We start from the raw sequence: 16,704 nt of genomic DNA on the forward strand, positions 1-16,704 counted from the left end.
GGCCTTCTGGTGCTCATGGCGTTTGCTGAACAGAAAGATGAAGGTTTAGGTTGTCGGTATCACTACTGTCATACAACGACAAGACGAGTAATTTCGCGTCAGGCTAATCCTGTGCCTTGCCCATGTGATGTATGTTCCCATTGTATGTGTGGTTTTGGTGCTTAGACAGTAGTTCTTTAGTTGTGGATAGCTGGGAGCTTTGCAGGCACCAAAGAGCTCAGATCTGCTAATGTTAACACACGCTTCCCCACCCCCTTCCTCCCCTTCCTTCCTTGCATAACTTGTGATCGCAGAGCCATAAAAGTATGTGAGTCCCTCCCCCAGCACAGACCAATCCCACCAGCATATGATCTGGGCTCCATGTCAGCCAGGATAGGCAGCACCGACTTGCTGGAGTGCTGCGCATAGCCAGAGAGATGACCTTAACAAAAGAGAGTTTTAACGGGGATCTTCCACCTGCTTGTGAGGTGGCCAAGTCCAACATAGGCAGCAGCGGAGAGAAAGAGGCTTTGCTGCACTCTGTGACAAGGACTGGAGCAGTGGTGCTGAGGAAGCGAGCGGTGGGAAGGATCATCATGCACAGCATGGCAATGTTCGGCCGGGAATTCTGCTATGCCGTGGAGGCTGCCTTTGTCACGCCGGTGCTGCTCAGTGTAGGGCTGCCCAGGAATCTCTACAGCCTGGTGTGGCTCATCAGCCCTATCCTGGGCTTCGTGCTGCAGCCCGTGGTAGGTTCAGCCAGTGATCACTGCACCTGTAGCTGGGGCAGGAGGCGACCGTACATTCTGGGTCTGGGCATCATAATGCTGTTAGGCATGGCTCTGTACCTCAATGGGGACGTGATGATCTCAGGTGAGTGAGGAGCATATGCTGTGCTGACAGACAAAACTCATCCTAGGCATTTGAATTGGAAAGAGAAGAGGAGTTCCTTTTCTTCCGGCTAAAGTAGACTGTTAAAAATGGGCATACTGTTACTCAGTTGCATTGAAGGAGCCAGGGGACACTGAGACATTCATGTACATTCAGTCTTAATGTTGCGTGTTATGTACCTTGTTCATAGCGTTCTGTAGTTTCTGCATGTGACTACAGTATGATGTATGTTGGTGTGCTTGCCTGATCAGTTCATACAAGTAAAGCACTGCTTAGGCCCAGATAAAAATCTACCTTGTTAAGTTAAATGGTCAATATTAATTGTGTGATGTAATATACATCCAAACTGAATAATCCCTGCTTTAGATAGATTAGCATTCAAAATATGCATCTTTAATCATTGCAGCCCTGGCTTCACTGGGGACTGTGTTATGCTGGTGCTTGGTAGAAATCTGTAACTTCTCAGAAACTGCTGCCCTTGGAATATGAAAAATCAAACAGGAGCTACATACTGAGATAATGCTATAGTTCAGTTTGAGACGAACTTCTCAAAACCTTGATGGAAATTTGTTGCAGACCTTATGACTTGGCACAGGGGAGAGATGTGTTTTTTTATGGATTGATTTATTCTCTCTTCCTGGATATCATTGATGTTGAATACAGTTGTGTTGTTTTGCCCATAAAGAGATGTTACAGTCAATTCTTGATTGTCTAAAATAGTGGAAGGGTGAGACAAATAGAATAAAATAAGGAAATGCTGCAAAATGCATGTGCGTTAGGCTACCATAGCATGACATGGAGGTTCCAAGAAGTGGATTAAGTCTAGCGGTGTTCTTGACTGTGGAGCTTGGAGTACCCTGAGCTTGTGCTGACTCAAGGCAATAAGTCAGCCTTGCATTGCTCAGTGCTCCACAGACTCAGTTACGCTTCTTCTCTGACATGATTCTAGTACCACTGCTCTCTCATGCATAACTAAGAATTGTTTAGATTTGAAAGTATCAGGAAAGATAAAATGTGTTTTTTTCAGAACATGTCATTGTTGTTGTCAGAATGAGGGTGTTTTTCTTTTCGTAGCTTTCATCAAAGAGAGAGACAATCAGCGCACTTGGGCAATAGTCGTTACCATGCTGGGAGTAGTGCTTTTTGATTTTGCAGCTGATTTTATTGATGGCCCCATCAAAGCATATTTATTTGATGTCTGCTCTCATCAGGATAAAGAGAAGGGTCTGCATTACCACGCCCTCCTTACAGGTACTCAGATCCCTTCCTCTCCTCCCTGCCTCTTGAAGAAGGGGAAGGTAATTGCATGGGTTTTATTCTTACTGTGTTTCTAATGTTGAATGAACTGATCATCTGATCCTGTGCTTTAGTCACGAGTCCTTTGTTGCCGGGTTTCACTACTCCAGAGATCAGCAGCTTGTGATTTCTGCTACAAGAATCCTGCTGCACAAAGCTGCAGGCATAAACATTTACAGCAACACCCCCATGATTTAAGTGAGAACAATTAATTCTTTAAAAGTGAAGTAGTGTTTATTCAGCTTGTTCTGATTTTTTTCGAGATCTTGGTGAAGCAAAAGTTAAGCGATGTAACTTGTTTCCTTGCCATAGCACACTAAAATAACATTCTTGACCGAGCATATGACTTAAAGTGAAAGCTGCACAGAGCAAAATAGTTAATTTCCATTCTTCAGCAGTGCTCTGGTATGTTCTGTCTTCCTGCATTGAAATAGGAGTTTGTAAAATTCAGATCTTTGCAACTTCCACAAAATAAGTCCAAGTGGTTCAATCCAGGCTCTCGCAAATTAAGTGAGAACTTAATTTGCCTTTATATGTGTTTGAAATGTTAATGAGTTACAGACAGAAGCCTTCTGTACAGTAAGAAACCTGTACAACATGAGCCTCATGTTGAGAAAATGCACAGGGAAGGCACATAGGGCTATTGGCTATTTACCTGTAACATGAAAAAGGAGGAGCTTTCTGTCATGTCTGAGAGCAGTCACTATGAAAGACACAGAGCGGATTAGATGAAAAGTCATGTAATCTGTGTTAATGCAGATTTTTGTGGCTATTGAGCCATACCAAGAGCAGGGTCCTGTATATTTAGTTGCAGGGACTCTGCTTGAGGAGGGAACTGTAGTCACTATTGACAACAGGTCAGTTTTGGATGTATGAAATAGGTCTGTGCAGGATGGTTGGACTCGATGATCCAGTGGGTCTCTTCCAACCTGGTTATTCTATGAATTCTATGAATTCGAATAATGGACCCTTAAAGCCACATGGAAATGAAATTAGTATTATCCATTAGAAACAGACAGATAAAATTTTTAACAATCACTTGTTTGGACAGAGAGGGGAGTGAGTGTCTGTATATTCTTGCCCTCAGAACTGGAACTCTGGTTGCAGTTTTTACTGGGATGATACCAAAAAGGCTTAATTTCCAAATTTGAGGCTACAGATTTAGCTGATATGAAAAGGGATATGGAAAAAAATCACATCAAATAAGATTGGAAGAGATTGAGATTTCTCTGCACTATTTGGTCTAGCACCCAGTGCCGTCTATAGCAATATCATTGATACCTTAACCCTCCCTGACAGGTAATTACCTAGCCTGTTCTTTAAATCCTCCTTTGAGAGGGATACTGCATCCCTCCTAAGGCAGTGTGTTCCAGCACTTCACTGGCCTTGTTGTTAGGCAGTTTTCCCTAAAAGCTAATCTTAATATCCATTCATTACAATCTACATTTATCATTCCTTATTTTATCCTTATTAGAGACAGACAAGAATTTTCCCATTTACTTTCTAGCTTCTAGTTTAGATATTATTTTGTTTCACCTATTTAGTTCCTTCTTTTTATACTAAATATCTCCAAGATTTTGGTTTCCGGTTCGCCTTCAGTTTAAGTTTTGAACATGAGACTCAATAGTTTGCAGTTATGAAACTTAGGATCACTCAGACAAGTGGAAGGAAGAGTGAGCATACACCATGTGCAGCACTCAGATTGCATTCCAACATCATAGTTACTCTTTGCCAAAACAGTATACAAAGATGAGCTCAAACACTGAACACTTCCTCTGTGCAACAATTTAGTGCAGATTTTCTTCAAAAAGTTAATAACAACTTAATTGTTTTTCAAGAGAACAAGCAAGAATATATTCCCTGATGAAATGCAGTAGGATGCAATGAAGGAGGGGCATAATCAGACCCACAAAGAACAAAAGTACAGAAAGCCTGAATGAAATGGAACCCCCGTGTTTTTTAGGTGAAACAAACTTAGATCCTGTTAGCTCTGTTACTTTTGTTAGGCAGAATGGTTCTGCCATACACTGTCTTCAGTTCTCCTAAACAGAAGAGTAGGAAAACTTCCAAGACCTTCAAATGCTTCTGTCCTGCTTGACTCCCATGACCTACAAAGACCTGGTTAACGAGGTGTCAGAATTCTGCAAAGCTGCTTGCCCTGCCAGAGCTCTGTACTGTATATAAACAATGTGCATTTTCTTGTACTTCTGGAACTGTGTGAGCTGATAACAAATACAAGACTTTTTAAAAAAATCAGACTGAATGCTGGTTTTATTAACTTTCAAGACATGAGACAGCATTCTCATTTTATATTTTACTCTATTTTTTCTGAGAAAATCAGTAAACAGAGATACATATTTGTATTTGATCCATTTTGTTTTCTGAGTGGTGAGGTACTTGGATAACTACAAAACAATGCTTTTGCTTTTATTTCCTTTTTTATACTTAACATGGAGATCTTATTTCTGTTTAGATTCAGCTATATAAAATACATTTTACAAAGTCAATACTATAGACAGTGTCAATATAATAAGAGAAATCTTGTTCTGTGAAGTTATTAAAAACAACATAAATTTTAGCAGAATTTTGTTTTGTATTGCAAAGAAATCCTCAAAGAATCAGGAAAAGAGATGGAAGCCCATGTTGCTATTGGTTCAGGCATTTTTTTGAGACCTCTGTTCACCAGACCTGAGGAGATTTTTCAAGAGATGTTTTAGAAACTGCTCATGTGTGTGATCAGCTCAGTATTTATTTTTATTAATATCGGGAGGGTGATTATTCAGTCATTTCTAGAGGGGATCACAAGTTGAGAGTATTATGTACTGTGTGCTTATTTTACCAATGCCAGCACATTTTTTTCTTTTTTCCCACCTGTGTAGGTTTGGGAGGAGCCCTGGGTTACCTGACAGGCGCTATGGATTGGGGTAAAACTGTACTAGGACATTCCTTGGCATCAGAATTCCAGGTGATTTTCTTCTTCGCAGCCTTGGTTTTCCTAATCTGCCTTATCATACATCTGCGCAGTATTCCTGAAGTCCCACTCAGATATGAAAACGAAGAGACAGACATCTTGTTGGAAGTGACTAAATCCTATAAATATAGCTCCATAGAGGAGGAAATCAAGAATGGTTGCTTAAAATCAACGTGTACTGAAATAAAGACTGCAGCCAAACCAAAGAAATGCGCTGTTACATCACGTGTGGGGGTAAGTATGGAGAAGATTTTGTATCCCATATCATTCCATCCTTGGAGACCCTTTAGTTAGCTAATGCTGACTATTTGGAATGGAGCCCTTTCACACACACAAGAAAAGAATCCTTCACTAGGATTCAGAGTCAATAGAAAAGCCTGTTTGCTTTTCTCTTTTCTTATTTATAGACTATTTCTAGCAAGAAGGAAGAGACGGTTTGCTCCTGATGCTCTGAACAATTGGCAGGGAGAAGGGAGAACCAAGTTCAGCCTTCTGCTCTGTGTCAATCTCCTGGTAGCCTCTTCACGTGAATATTGTCAAGACTCTGTCCTTTAGTCTTGCCAGAATTAACACCACATTGTGGACAAGGACTCTGGAGCATTAATCTTTGATCTAAATCTGTAACTCCCACTGGTCCACACACTCACGTACCTAGTGCACACGAAGTGTTTGTTCCCTGGTCTGGTAAACATTCCAGTTATGCTGCTGCTGCTCAACATTTTATTGAGGATTTATTGACAGCACTGTTTAGTTTAAAAATTCTGCTTCTACAATAACGCTACCTCACTTCCAGAGTTTATTTTAATATTGAAGTGGTGCTGTAGTTGTGTCTTTGGCAGAACATTTAGGTGGTAGACAATAGCAAGTACTTTCAAATCACCACTCTTATTTTGTTTGTGGTGCATTTTTATGAGAGACTCCTTCAATTTGAGGCCACGAGGAAAAGGTGAATCAACCTGAAAAATACCTGCAGAGAACATTTCTAGAAAGGTGTTGGGAACAAATAATAGTTTGTGGTGTTTTATTGATGACTTAGCACTAGGAATCCTTACTGCACTCTCATGGTACCCTAGGCTAAAGTATATTGGTTCCTAGTATAACAGTAAGTGACAAAACAGTTGCTCGTTGTTCTAATTTAATTTCTGATCTCTTGGTGTTATGTACATCTATCACTTATATGCATCTTGATAAATAAGGTAAAAAATACTGATAACGTGCAGATGGTTATAAGCTAGAAACCTAAAATCATGTTTAAGCGACAAATAAAAGGGATTTATTTTGTACTATTTTTCATTTGTGTTATAATCACATTTGGCATTCCTAACCCAAAGAAAAACATTATCACACCAGATAAGAAACAAAGGTAGGATAAAAGATTAACACTACCCTACAAGAATGCCAGGCAAACACAGAGAGGGACAGCAAGCAAAAGTTTATCAGGAGAACGTGGCTAGAATGCTGGGCTCCCTGTTCCCCCACCACAGAACACCTTGAGCAGCCAGCATCCTTCACCAACACAGTTTTATCTGAGCATTCTCCTAATTGTCAGACACTGAGCGTCATTGACTGCGTGGCTCGTGTGGGCTCTAAAGAAAGGGTGGTAAATAAAGAAGAGAGAGGAGATGTAGTAAAAGCAGGGGGCGCCTGCAGGGTTTGGATAGCCTCCACAGCAGCAAGAACTAATCCCTCTGAGTCAGTAACCTCTGACACCCAAGGTAAAGCTCTTGTGTCCACTGTGGGCCAGCTTGTGCCATTGCCCTACTTTCTAGACTTCTAGCTGGACAGCCTGTCAGAGCCTTACAGTGCTTTGATCTGTCTCATGTTTCTTTGATGTGCATGAGCATGTATAAATTCTAGATGCTCACTGCCTTAATAGTCTGTCTCTTGTGGCACATGTTTTCTGAGTTCATTCATTACTGCAATTGCTTCCTTGAAGAAATGGTTTGGCTTCCTGTTTTTCTGTCTCTTTTTTTGCTGCAGGCATCATGGCCCTATATCTTCTAAATTAAGGAGTGTGCTCCTACATGCTAATAGCTACCATGACTATTAATGAGATTTGACCTGTTACAGTATGAACAGGCATGCAAAATTATTTATCTTTTGTTTTTTAGCTTGGTGCCAAATTACTCAGTATCTACTGCCATAAAACCGAGGTCATATTGATCCCTCTGTATCCTTATGAATAAACTTAGGCCTTGAGTGGTAGTGATTCTATAGAGAAAATGATTTGGTTTCTGTGTTGGTGTGTACTGAACATGTGCATTAAACATTTCCATTCCCTAAAAAATCTAAATAGAAAGCAAGCATTTCTATGTAGCTTCATCTGTAATTATAGCAATCTCCTTTGTAGTTCCTTGACCTTATGTTAGCACTTTGAATGGAAACAGTATTTCAAAGAACTGTGTGGAAGAGTTTAACAAATTAAATAAGCCAAGTCAAACGATAAGAATTACCATTGAAATAATACTAATGAGACAATGTGAATTTTTTATTATTATTTTTATATAACTGTTGAAGAATAGAAAGCAGTGATGCCAAGAGAAATTCCAAGGGATTTTGAGAATATGCAGTTCAAGGTGAAAGTCAGCAAGTTGAATTTTTGCATTCCTATAAGGATTAAAAACCTCCTACTCGAGAAAGTATTTTGCAACTTTATACGTAGTGATTATTCATAGAGTAGCTTGCTGCATAAGCTAGTTCAAAGGAAAGCAGAACCATGAAAATAAGGAGAACACTTAAGGAAGTAAAAAATGCCATTATCTTACAGAAAAGGGAAGACAAAATTTAGCTTTCAGGTGATGAATGTAACTTTCACAGATCTTTCACATTTCATGACCATATAGATTCTCTGACCCTCTCTCTGAACACTGTTGCCTCCAAATATCAGTAAAGAAAACTGAAGTGTCACATCATACACAGATTATATATATATATATATTTTTTTTTTTTAAAAAAGGAAAGAACCATGCAGGAGTTTTAAAGCAGCAGGAATTGTAAGTTGCAAATGCCTGATATCAAGAACATCTACATGCTAAAAAAAATTCAAGTGATCTGATGGATGTGGCTGGAAAAGAAATTGAGAGTTTGGGGGCACAGAGCTCAGACAAAGAGGAGGGAGATAAGGTGGAGCTTTGAAGGTAGTGAGAAATTTGTTTTTTCCCCATCAGTGAGATTGGCTAACCAGTACCAATAATATCTTGATTTTGAAATGAGTTATTTCTCCCATGGTATAAGGAATTCAGGTGCTCATGTTCTCTGAGTGCTAGGATTTTGAGTGGTGCTGCATCTTCTGTGATGTATCCCCGCTTTGTGGAGGGGACAACAGCGTTTAGTGGAAATCTTATGATATACCAGAAGAGGCAAAGTTGTCTAGGGAATGTAGCATATAGAAGGGAACGGTAACAGGGTCTCAGAGGCGCTGTACTCCACAAATGATACATTTTAATTCTCAGGAATTACTTTGAGATTCTTTTTTTTTCTGTGACAGCTTTAAATTTTCAATATAAAACTGATTGTCTCCATAAGGAAATTACTTTTTGTTCTGGTAGTGTTTATTGTGGGTTTTTTTTGAAACTCTACTGAATCTGTTTTGGCAGAAAATTTTCACTTGGTTCTACAAGTAAATAATAATCCCACTGACTATAACAGCAAGAAGCGTTACATCCTTGCTGGTGTATTCCAGCTCTCTGAAAGTCTCTGTGAATCTTTTGGATTACTCTATTAGGCAACGGCCCTACAAATCAAATATATGTTGAAGGACATACTGTACTCAAGGAGGTTTGGCAATGAAAAGATGCTGAGTCCTTCTTCACTTGCTGTCAGCTGTTTTATTAAGCTGCTTCAGGGCAGTAATGCAGTATTGTTTTTAAATACTTGCTCTTAGGATCAAAAACGGATGACCCTTAAATCACTCATGAAAACACTTTTAAGCATGCCATCCCACTACCGCTGTCTGTGTGTAAGCCACCTTTTTGGATGGATGGCTTTCCTGTCCAACATGCTCTTCTTCACGGACTTCATGGGACAGGTAAAAATGTAAAATCCTCTTCTCTTTCCTCATAGCATCATCTCCTCCCCCAAACAGGAATGAGGCAGTGTTACAGCCCTGAAGAAATGACGGTAGTGACAAAGCCAGTTGTATCAGAATCGCTTAACAAGGGTTCTGTAAAACAGCTAATTGATCTGAGGTCCTTGTTTTAAGCCAATCTGTTCAATTTTGGGGAAAAACCTTTCTGTATTTGTAAGGCTATTTGTGTCTATTTAGCTCTTCCAAATGAAGCTCTCAGAGCTGTTCTGAACACTTGCACTCTGCTTTCGCTTTGGAGGCACTCCAAGATGGGCAGGTTTCGCAACTAAAGTAATGCTGATGTTGCTTGGATGCAGTTGTCCTTCTCCTGGTGTGTGGGCTCTGGCTGGCACAAGGCTGTTCACCTGCACAGCAGCCCCACTAGCTGCAGGCTCTGCAGTTCTTTGCAGAGTGAGCTGCTTGGTAGCTGAAAGTTCTTATGTCCTTGAATTTGGCTGTCCATGCTTTCCCTCTTTAAATCTTTCCCTGAGCCTCTTCTGCCAGCAATTACTTGCCTTCTTGATACCCAGAGTTCTCTTTTGCATGCCATTCCCAGACAATAAAACTCTACGTCCCTTCCTATACAATCCTGACTGCCTCCTTTCTTCCAAGGTACAAACATGCTCCTGGCACAAATCCTCCCATTGCCACTTTTTTTTTTTCTTTTCTGTGGTTTCCATCCAGTATTCCCATTCTTTGCCTTTTCTTGTCTCTGTAGGTGAGAGGGAATTTTCTTGTTTGTTTTTCTGTTTGTTTTTTTCTTCCTGCAGTGAATGTGGACAACTGAAAGAAAGAATTTTCTTGCCTGTGTAAGAAACTAAATAAGACAATTACTGGATGGAAAAATGGGTGTGCTGGGGTAACCGTTTAAGAGAAAACAGAAAAATGAATTGCAGATAAAATAGGGAAACATAGGCTAAGGCAAGAGGGCAGAAGTGGAGAGAAAAGGAGAATGGGAAATAAGACACCCAAAGGAAAAAGAGCAACTGGGTCAGTGCAGAGTGGACAGTCCAGGAAAGGGCAGATGGTAATAAACAAACAGGGGGCTGGGGTGTCATAATCTGGGAGAAATGAGTGTGAAACCTGGAAAGCCATGAAGGGATGGTTAGAGTACTGCTTCATAGATGTGTTGGGGGCTAATTATATCTCCTACGAGGGATGAGGACCTGTATTGGGAATCTTGTTCCTGTAAGAAGGAGGTAATATACACATGCAGTCCATCCTTGCCTTCTGTGATCTTTGTGGTCTCTTTCAGGTTGTATACCAGGGTAGTCCTTATGCACCTCATAACTCCACACTTTACATTACCTACAGAAAAGGAGTAGAGATGGGATGCTGGGGCCTCTGCATCAATGCAGTTTTTTCATCAGTCTATTCTTGTAAGTACCCAGGAATGTACTCCCAACACTGTTTTGAAATAGTGTTTAAACTGTTCACTATTTGCCATTATTTAAAAAAAAAAAAGTCATGCCAAATTAACTGGGTTTTTTCTACATTAGAAATCTAAAATTTTACATTCTCAGCATTGTTAGAAACTCTTACCTTAATCTGAACAGTTCCTGACCACATGATGAGAAGTTTCTCTGGGAGTAAGGCGTTGTTCACAGTGTATGTGAACTAACCTTGAACACTGAGAATCATCTTGATGTTCAATGCCAGACTAAAATGGATGCATGGGCATTGCTCTGAGATGCTCTTGCACCAAGCAGTGCTGTAGCTGTAAGTTTCCAAAGGTCCCTCTGACGGCCTCTCCATGTCTGCATTCCTCATAAATTGACTTTTTCACAGTGCAGTAGACGTTCTTGCCAGAAGCATGAACTTTGCTCTCCAAAACTGTGTGTAAATATGTTAGCACAGTTCCCCAGATAGATTTCAACATAGCTTTTACCCAGGACTATGAAATTTACTTGTGATCCAAAACCTCAGATGAGTAGCATTTTAGGGGCTGAACTGATCATCTAAAAGAGGCTAGAGGGAAAACTCCCCTTTGGAGCTCGACTACAAACATTTCTATAGTGCATTTCTCAGCTCAAACAGAGGTTGATGCCAAATGTTTGCATTATAATCAAACTGCAGAAATGTCTGAGGTTGTCAGTGAGGGTAAGTATTCCAAAATGGTTGTTAATGAATTCTTCTCTGGAGCTGGCTATGCCAAAACAGGACTGTCCCCCAAAAGAGCAAGTACTCTTTGACAAGTTTATACCTACAATAATTTGAGGCAAATTCCAAAATCAGTAAGATTATCTCTTCCATTGCATTTTCAAAATAAAACCTATTAAAAAAAACCTCCTTAATGAAACATGACTTGCTTTATTTTTGTTTTATCAGAATTTTTACTCTCTTTTACAGACATGCAGAAAATTCTTCTACCATACGTAGGATTAAAGGGACTTTATTTCATCGGATACCTACTTTTTGGATTGGGTACTGGGTTAATTGGTTTGTTTCCCAATGTCTATTCCACTCTGGCTCTATGTTCCCTCTTTGGTGTCATGTCCAGTACGCTGTATACAGTGCCATTCCACCTCATTGCAGAGTATCACAGGGAAGAAGAGGTGAGTTCAATGTCCAAGGAAGGCTAAGTTTATATTTCTCTGAGTCTGTTCAGTGTACTTTGGGAGAAAACTGGATAAAGCTAGTGAGCAGCTTTTAATTTTAATTTCAAGCTATTTGTGATGACACTTTATGAATGGAAAGTATCTGAAAGAGAGAGTTAGGGTCCTAGCTTCAAACTCCTCAAACAGTCCTGCACTGAGACAGATAATTATGTAACAAGATCCATTGAGTATGTGTGCAGGCAGTAAGCAAGTAACAGGGCTCCACATGTGTTGCCGTCAAATGCTGTCATCTTGATATCCTTCATTCCAGCTGTATTAGCTGAGGACCTAACTTCTGAGCTTGTAAGGTTAATAACCACACTGTAAAGACTGGCAAAATTTTTAGTTAATTGCAAGATGTTACAAAAGCTGTTAACTAATAAAGATATGAAATTCAAGTACAGATTTATATAGTTCAGCATTAAATTATATACCGCATTCTCATTATCCCTCTAAATGCCTAGGGTTGGTTTTCAGTCCTTCACAGCATAAAATCCTGTTTCCGAGGAAAATCTGGAAAAGCTTGCATTCCTTATATCATGTTACTGGGCACAGCAGGATCTTCACATGTCTTGTAAAGTGTTGACCTATTTAATGGAAAAGTTCTCTCAAGTCTCTTAAATCAGTAAGAGAGCTGGAAACAAGAATGGATTAGGGACACTTGGGAGGACCTAGGAAAAGTTGTCGTTATATCTGGGGACATTTGAAGACATTAATAAAGGAAATGCTGAACCATTGAAAACCAACATAGAAACATAGTTGAGACCAGCACAGGGTTGGATCAAGTCCTTCAAAATGCATCCTACTGTTCTGTAAAACTTCCAAGCTTCACTGTCTGCATGATGAATACAGGAAAACTCTTAATTATTATGTTGACTCCTAGAAGGGTGTCTCATTGTGGTTAAATACTTCAAAGATCTGATTCCTGAGTTTTCAGTTAATTTTTCTATTCCTTCCAACAGAGAACAATCATGATAAAGAGTTTTAGAAAGATATAACAAGGGACAGCGAATGAACCTTATTTAGGATGAGATCAGAATCCTAACCTCAAACCAGCTAACTCAAAGAAATGGAGTAAAGGCAAAATTGTAATCTAGCTCTGATTCAGAGCTGTTCCAACACAGAAGTGAAGTAAAATATACTGAAGTGTTCATGCAGTTGTTTAGCCTGGAGAAGAGAAGGCTGAGGGGAAACCGCATTGCTCTCTACAACTACCTGAAAGGAGGTTGTAGAGGGGAGGGTGCTGGCCTCTTCTCCCAAGTGACAGGGGACAGGACAAGAGGGAATGGCCTCAAGCTCCGCCAGGAGAGGTTTAGGCTGAACATTAGGAAAAAAATTTTCACGGAAAGGGTCATTGGGCACTGGAACAGGCTGCCCAGGGAGGTGGCTGAATCACCTTCCCTGGAGGTGTTTAAGGGACAGGTGGACGAGGCGCTGAAGGACATGGTTTAGTGATTGATAGGAATTGTTGGACTCAATGATCTGGTGGGTCTCTTCCAACCTGCTTATTCTATGATTCTATGATTCTATGATTCTATGATCTTTATATTTAATAGGCTAATATATTTAAATTTTACTTGTAAGACAACCAATTGTTTCTTCTTTCATTTATGGTATAATTACATATAATTTTATGTTACATCTGATATTAACAGAAGAATGAGGTTCAGCTCAAATCTTCTGTAATGTACAAGACATAAAAAATGAAGAGGAAATATCAAATGCAAGATTGCATTCATTTACACATACATATAATTGTGGTCAGAACCATTGGCACATGGGAACACTGGACACAGCCCAGTAAAATAGAGACAATTAAGAAAAATCATGTCTCAAACTGGAGATGCTTCAGGTGAAAGGACTGCATTATTCCAGGATAAAAAGCAGGCATTTTGCCTCACTATGCACTCTGACAAAGTCATGTGCTGTGTTTTAAAATGCCGCTATTTCAGCTCCTGTTCCCTAGGATCCAAATTCAATTTTGTCTACTGGATTAGGAAGAGACTGTTTGTCTCCAGTACTTGCGAGCTTTGTGTTGTAACAGCTCAAAGCCAATGCAAAAGGTCTTGCAAAAAGCATCTTAAAGGCCAAGAGTGTTTGAATACCAGAAGACAGCAGCACTTGTGCTGTAAAACCTTATTCATTCAACAACCCATGCAAGAAGAACAATAGTACTTAAACTATCACATAATTTCACAACAAGACAGATTAGTTCCTTCCTGGAGGGAATCATAGAACAACTGAAGTTAGAATGGACCTCTGGAGACCATGTAGTCCAACCATCTTGCTCGGGCAGGGCTACCTGTAGCAGGTTACCCAGGGTCATGTCCAGTGTGGTTTGAATATTTCCAAAGATGGAGAATCTTCAACTCTTCTGGTCAACCTGTTCCAGTGATAATCACCCCCACAGAGTGCTTACATACAAGATGCTTGTATCTAATAAATGAAGCCTTTTGCTTGCAGATATACAGATAATCAGTAGTTGATTACAATCTTTAGTAGTATAGAAGAATCCTAGTCTGGACATGTGTATTCAGATCCCTTTTTAACCCACCAATAAAAGAATTACATTTAGATTTTAACTTCTTTATGTGCTTTGAACCATAATTTCAGAGCACAATGCTCCATTGTAATAAATTATAATCTCTGTGTGTACGGGGCTCATCTTAACACCACTTTGAGGCTCCCCTTCAACTGTGAGAGTTTGAGCTAAATTATCCATGACAGGGTACCCTGTACTTTGGAACAACAAATTGCCAGAGCTCAAATAGGACTTGAAGGAGACAGCTAATTTTTCTGGTCAAGTGTCAAGAAACAGGACAATATGAGGGGAACTTAGAAAATGCATTATCACTTGTAAAATCTCTGTTTAAATCCTGTAACCTCTGTGGGACAAACAGAAAAAACAGAAGAGAAGCAGAGAGCCACTGGCCAGTCTTCCTGCACCTGCTGGTCATGTCCGTGTCCTGGCTGAGAGATGCAAGTTGTCAGTGATGTGTTACTTCACTGTGTTCTGTTTTGTGCTTGTTTGCAGAGCCTGAAGCTGCAGGAAGGTGAAGAAGCTGGAGAACATGAGCGAGGGAAGGGCGTTGACTGTGCCGCTCTCACCTGCATGGTCCAGCTGGCCCAGATCATTCTCGGTGTGGGCCTGGGGCTCTTGGTTAGTGTTGCTGGCAGTGCAGTCACTGTGATTTCTGCATCTACAGTCGCACTAATCGGCTGCTGCTTTGTTGCTTTTTGTGTTCGATACGTGGAGTAGGACTGTGTGAAGCATTTGGAAGAAATCTCCCCAGGGGAGTGTTTTCTTTTTGGGTCAGTATCACTGATGTTGTTGCTGGCACATCCTCCTCTCTTACCTCCTTGGAGTGGTTGCAATCCCAGAGCTTTACAAATAGAGACTTGATGAAATTGATTGCCTAATGCCTCAGATTGAAAGCTTCTGTATTTTGACTGCTTTATTACTTCATTCCTGCTGACCTCAGTGTAACAACATGTTATCACACATGATGGTGTGTATGCCCATGGTATCTCAGAGTCCTGCGTGAGGGCGCATTATGAAACGCCTCATTACCAATTTGTGGAAGTTCATAGATGATGTATGTGATAAATTGAAGAAGTAATAAAAATGGACATAGTTAGGAAGAAAGTTGTTATTTATCTTGCTTTTTTCAAGTATCTTAAGTTTGGGGATATTCCTTCTTGTAGTTAAAAGCTGCAGGAGGATCAAACAGTTGTCAGAGGCTGTGCAGAGAGCAATTTTGTTCTCGTTACTAGTACTGTTAAAGGGGATCAGTTAATTCCTAGCTATTGTAAAAAGCAGATTTGTGTGTGAAAGATGATTGGAATGTAAAAAAGATTGAAGCCTGTTGTTTAGATCCATGACTGTAAAGTAATTATTTTATACAGAATCCTACTACTTCTGTATAAATGAAATTAAAGTACTGACTGAGCTTCTCATGAAAGTCTGCCTAGGGCTGCTCTACAAATCCACATGAAGGTATCTAAACAGCCTATCTATGGGAAATATCTGCCGTTTCTTCCTTCTTAAAAAAACTGGCCTCTTGACTTAGGTACTGTAATAAATGACAAAATACACTTGACCAAAATAAGAAATTTGTGAATGGTTGTAAGCCACTTAAATCTTGACATTGTATATGACAGTATTTACCTTTAAGTAGCACCTCTGTTTTCCTTCATGTATCTAGCTTTGAGTGAAATGGCATTTGCTTTTTACAAGATATTGTAAATAAATACAGTTCTGCAAAGCACTATCAGGAATTATTGTACAGTAAATACCTAAGTCCAGTTGTTTGTACTTAATTGCATATGAAGCTTCATTCTTATTTTATAATATTGGAAGTGTTTTGAATGTGATACACTGTATTGAGGCTGTGCTTCCTCTGTCTTGCAAACCATCTTATCCATTTGCTATGTTACAGACTAAGCCATGTTAAGCCACCTGCTAATGCACTATTGTTAATGAACAGTGGCATGGAGACTGTTGCCAGGCGTGGTGTTTTGTTTCTTTTTTCAAATATTACACAGGTACAACCAACACTGTTTAGTCAAATGAAATGTTGAGCTGATCAGCTCTTAGAAGCTTTGCATATGAACTGATGAACACCACAAATAAATGGCTGGATTTAAGCATAAGGTGCCCCTGCAGACTTGCACCAACTTCATCTTTTGAGGATGTGTTCAAGAGTAGAGCGAGTCATTTATTTTCAGGAAAACCAGTTTTCTCTTAGGCAAAATCTTATTAATTAAAATAAGCCTATGGCAGCCTCGGCTTCCTTTTCTTGTTGATGATTGTGTCTCCATTGTAGGTCCAAAATTTGGCTCAGTGCAAGGCAAACGTTGCCTTTCTTCCCAGCAACTTCATCCTCCCTCATAAAAAAGTAACG

The 16,704-nt window shown here is 39.9% G+C and overlaps 1 protein-coding gene across 1 annotated transcript; it reads left to right on the top strand.

Moving 5' to 3' along the window:
• The first annotated feature begins 75 nt into the window (after nucleotides 1–75).
• SLC45A2 (solute carrier family 45 member 2) lies at nucleotides 76–16,049 on the top strand. Its single transcript, XM_069879901.1, has 7 exons — nucleotides 76–852; nucleotides 1,945–2,121; nucleotides 5,046–5,371; nucleotides 9,021–9,164; nucleotides 10,459–10,582; nucleotides 11,553–11,758; nucleotides 14,835–16,049. The coding sequence occupies exons 1-7, from the start codon at nucleotides 417–419 to the stop codon at nucleotides 15,057–15,059; spliced, it is 1,638 nt and encodes a 545-aa protein (XP_069736002.1). The 5' UTR covers nucleotides 76–416; the 3' UTR covers nucleotides 15,060–16,049.
• Nucleotides 16,050–16,704: the final 655 nt, after the last annotated feature.

The sequence above is a fragment of the Phaenicophaeus curvirostris genome, chromosome Z (assembly GCF_032191515.1).
Source record: "Phaenicophaeus curvirostris isolate KB17595 chromosome Z, BPBGC_Pcur_1.0, whole genome shotgun sequence".
NCBI classification, from domain to species: domain Eukaryota; kingdom Metazoa; phylum Chordata; class Aves; order Cuculiformes; family Cuculidae; genus Phaenicophaeus; species Phaenicophaeus curvirostris.

Coding starts and splice junctions, on each gene's coding strand:
- SLC45A2 (XM_069879901.1), top strand. CDS start 417: ATGACCTTAACAAAAGAGAGTTTTAACGGGGATCTTCCACCTGCTTGT. Junction 2,122..5,045: donor TTACCACGCCCTCCTTACAG/GTACTCAGATCC, acceptor CCACCTGTGTAG/GTTTGGGAGGAGCCCTGGGT. Junction 9,165..10,458: donor TCACGGACTTCATGGGACAG/GTAAAAATGTAA, acceptor GGTCTCTTTCAG/GTTGTATACCAGGGTAGTCC.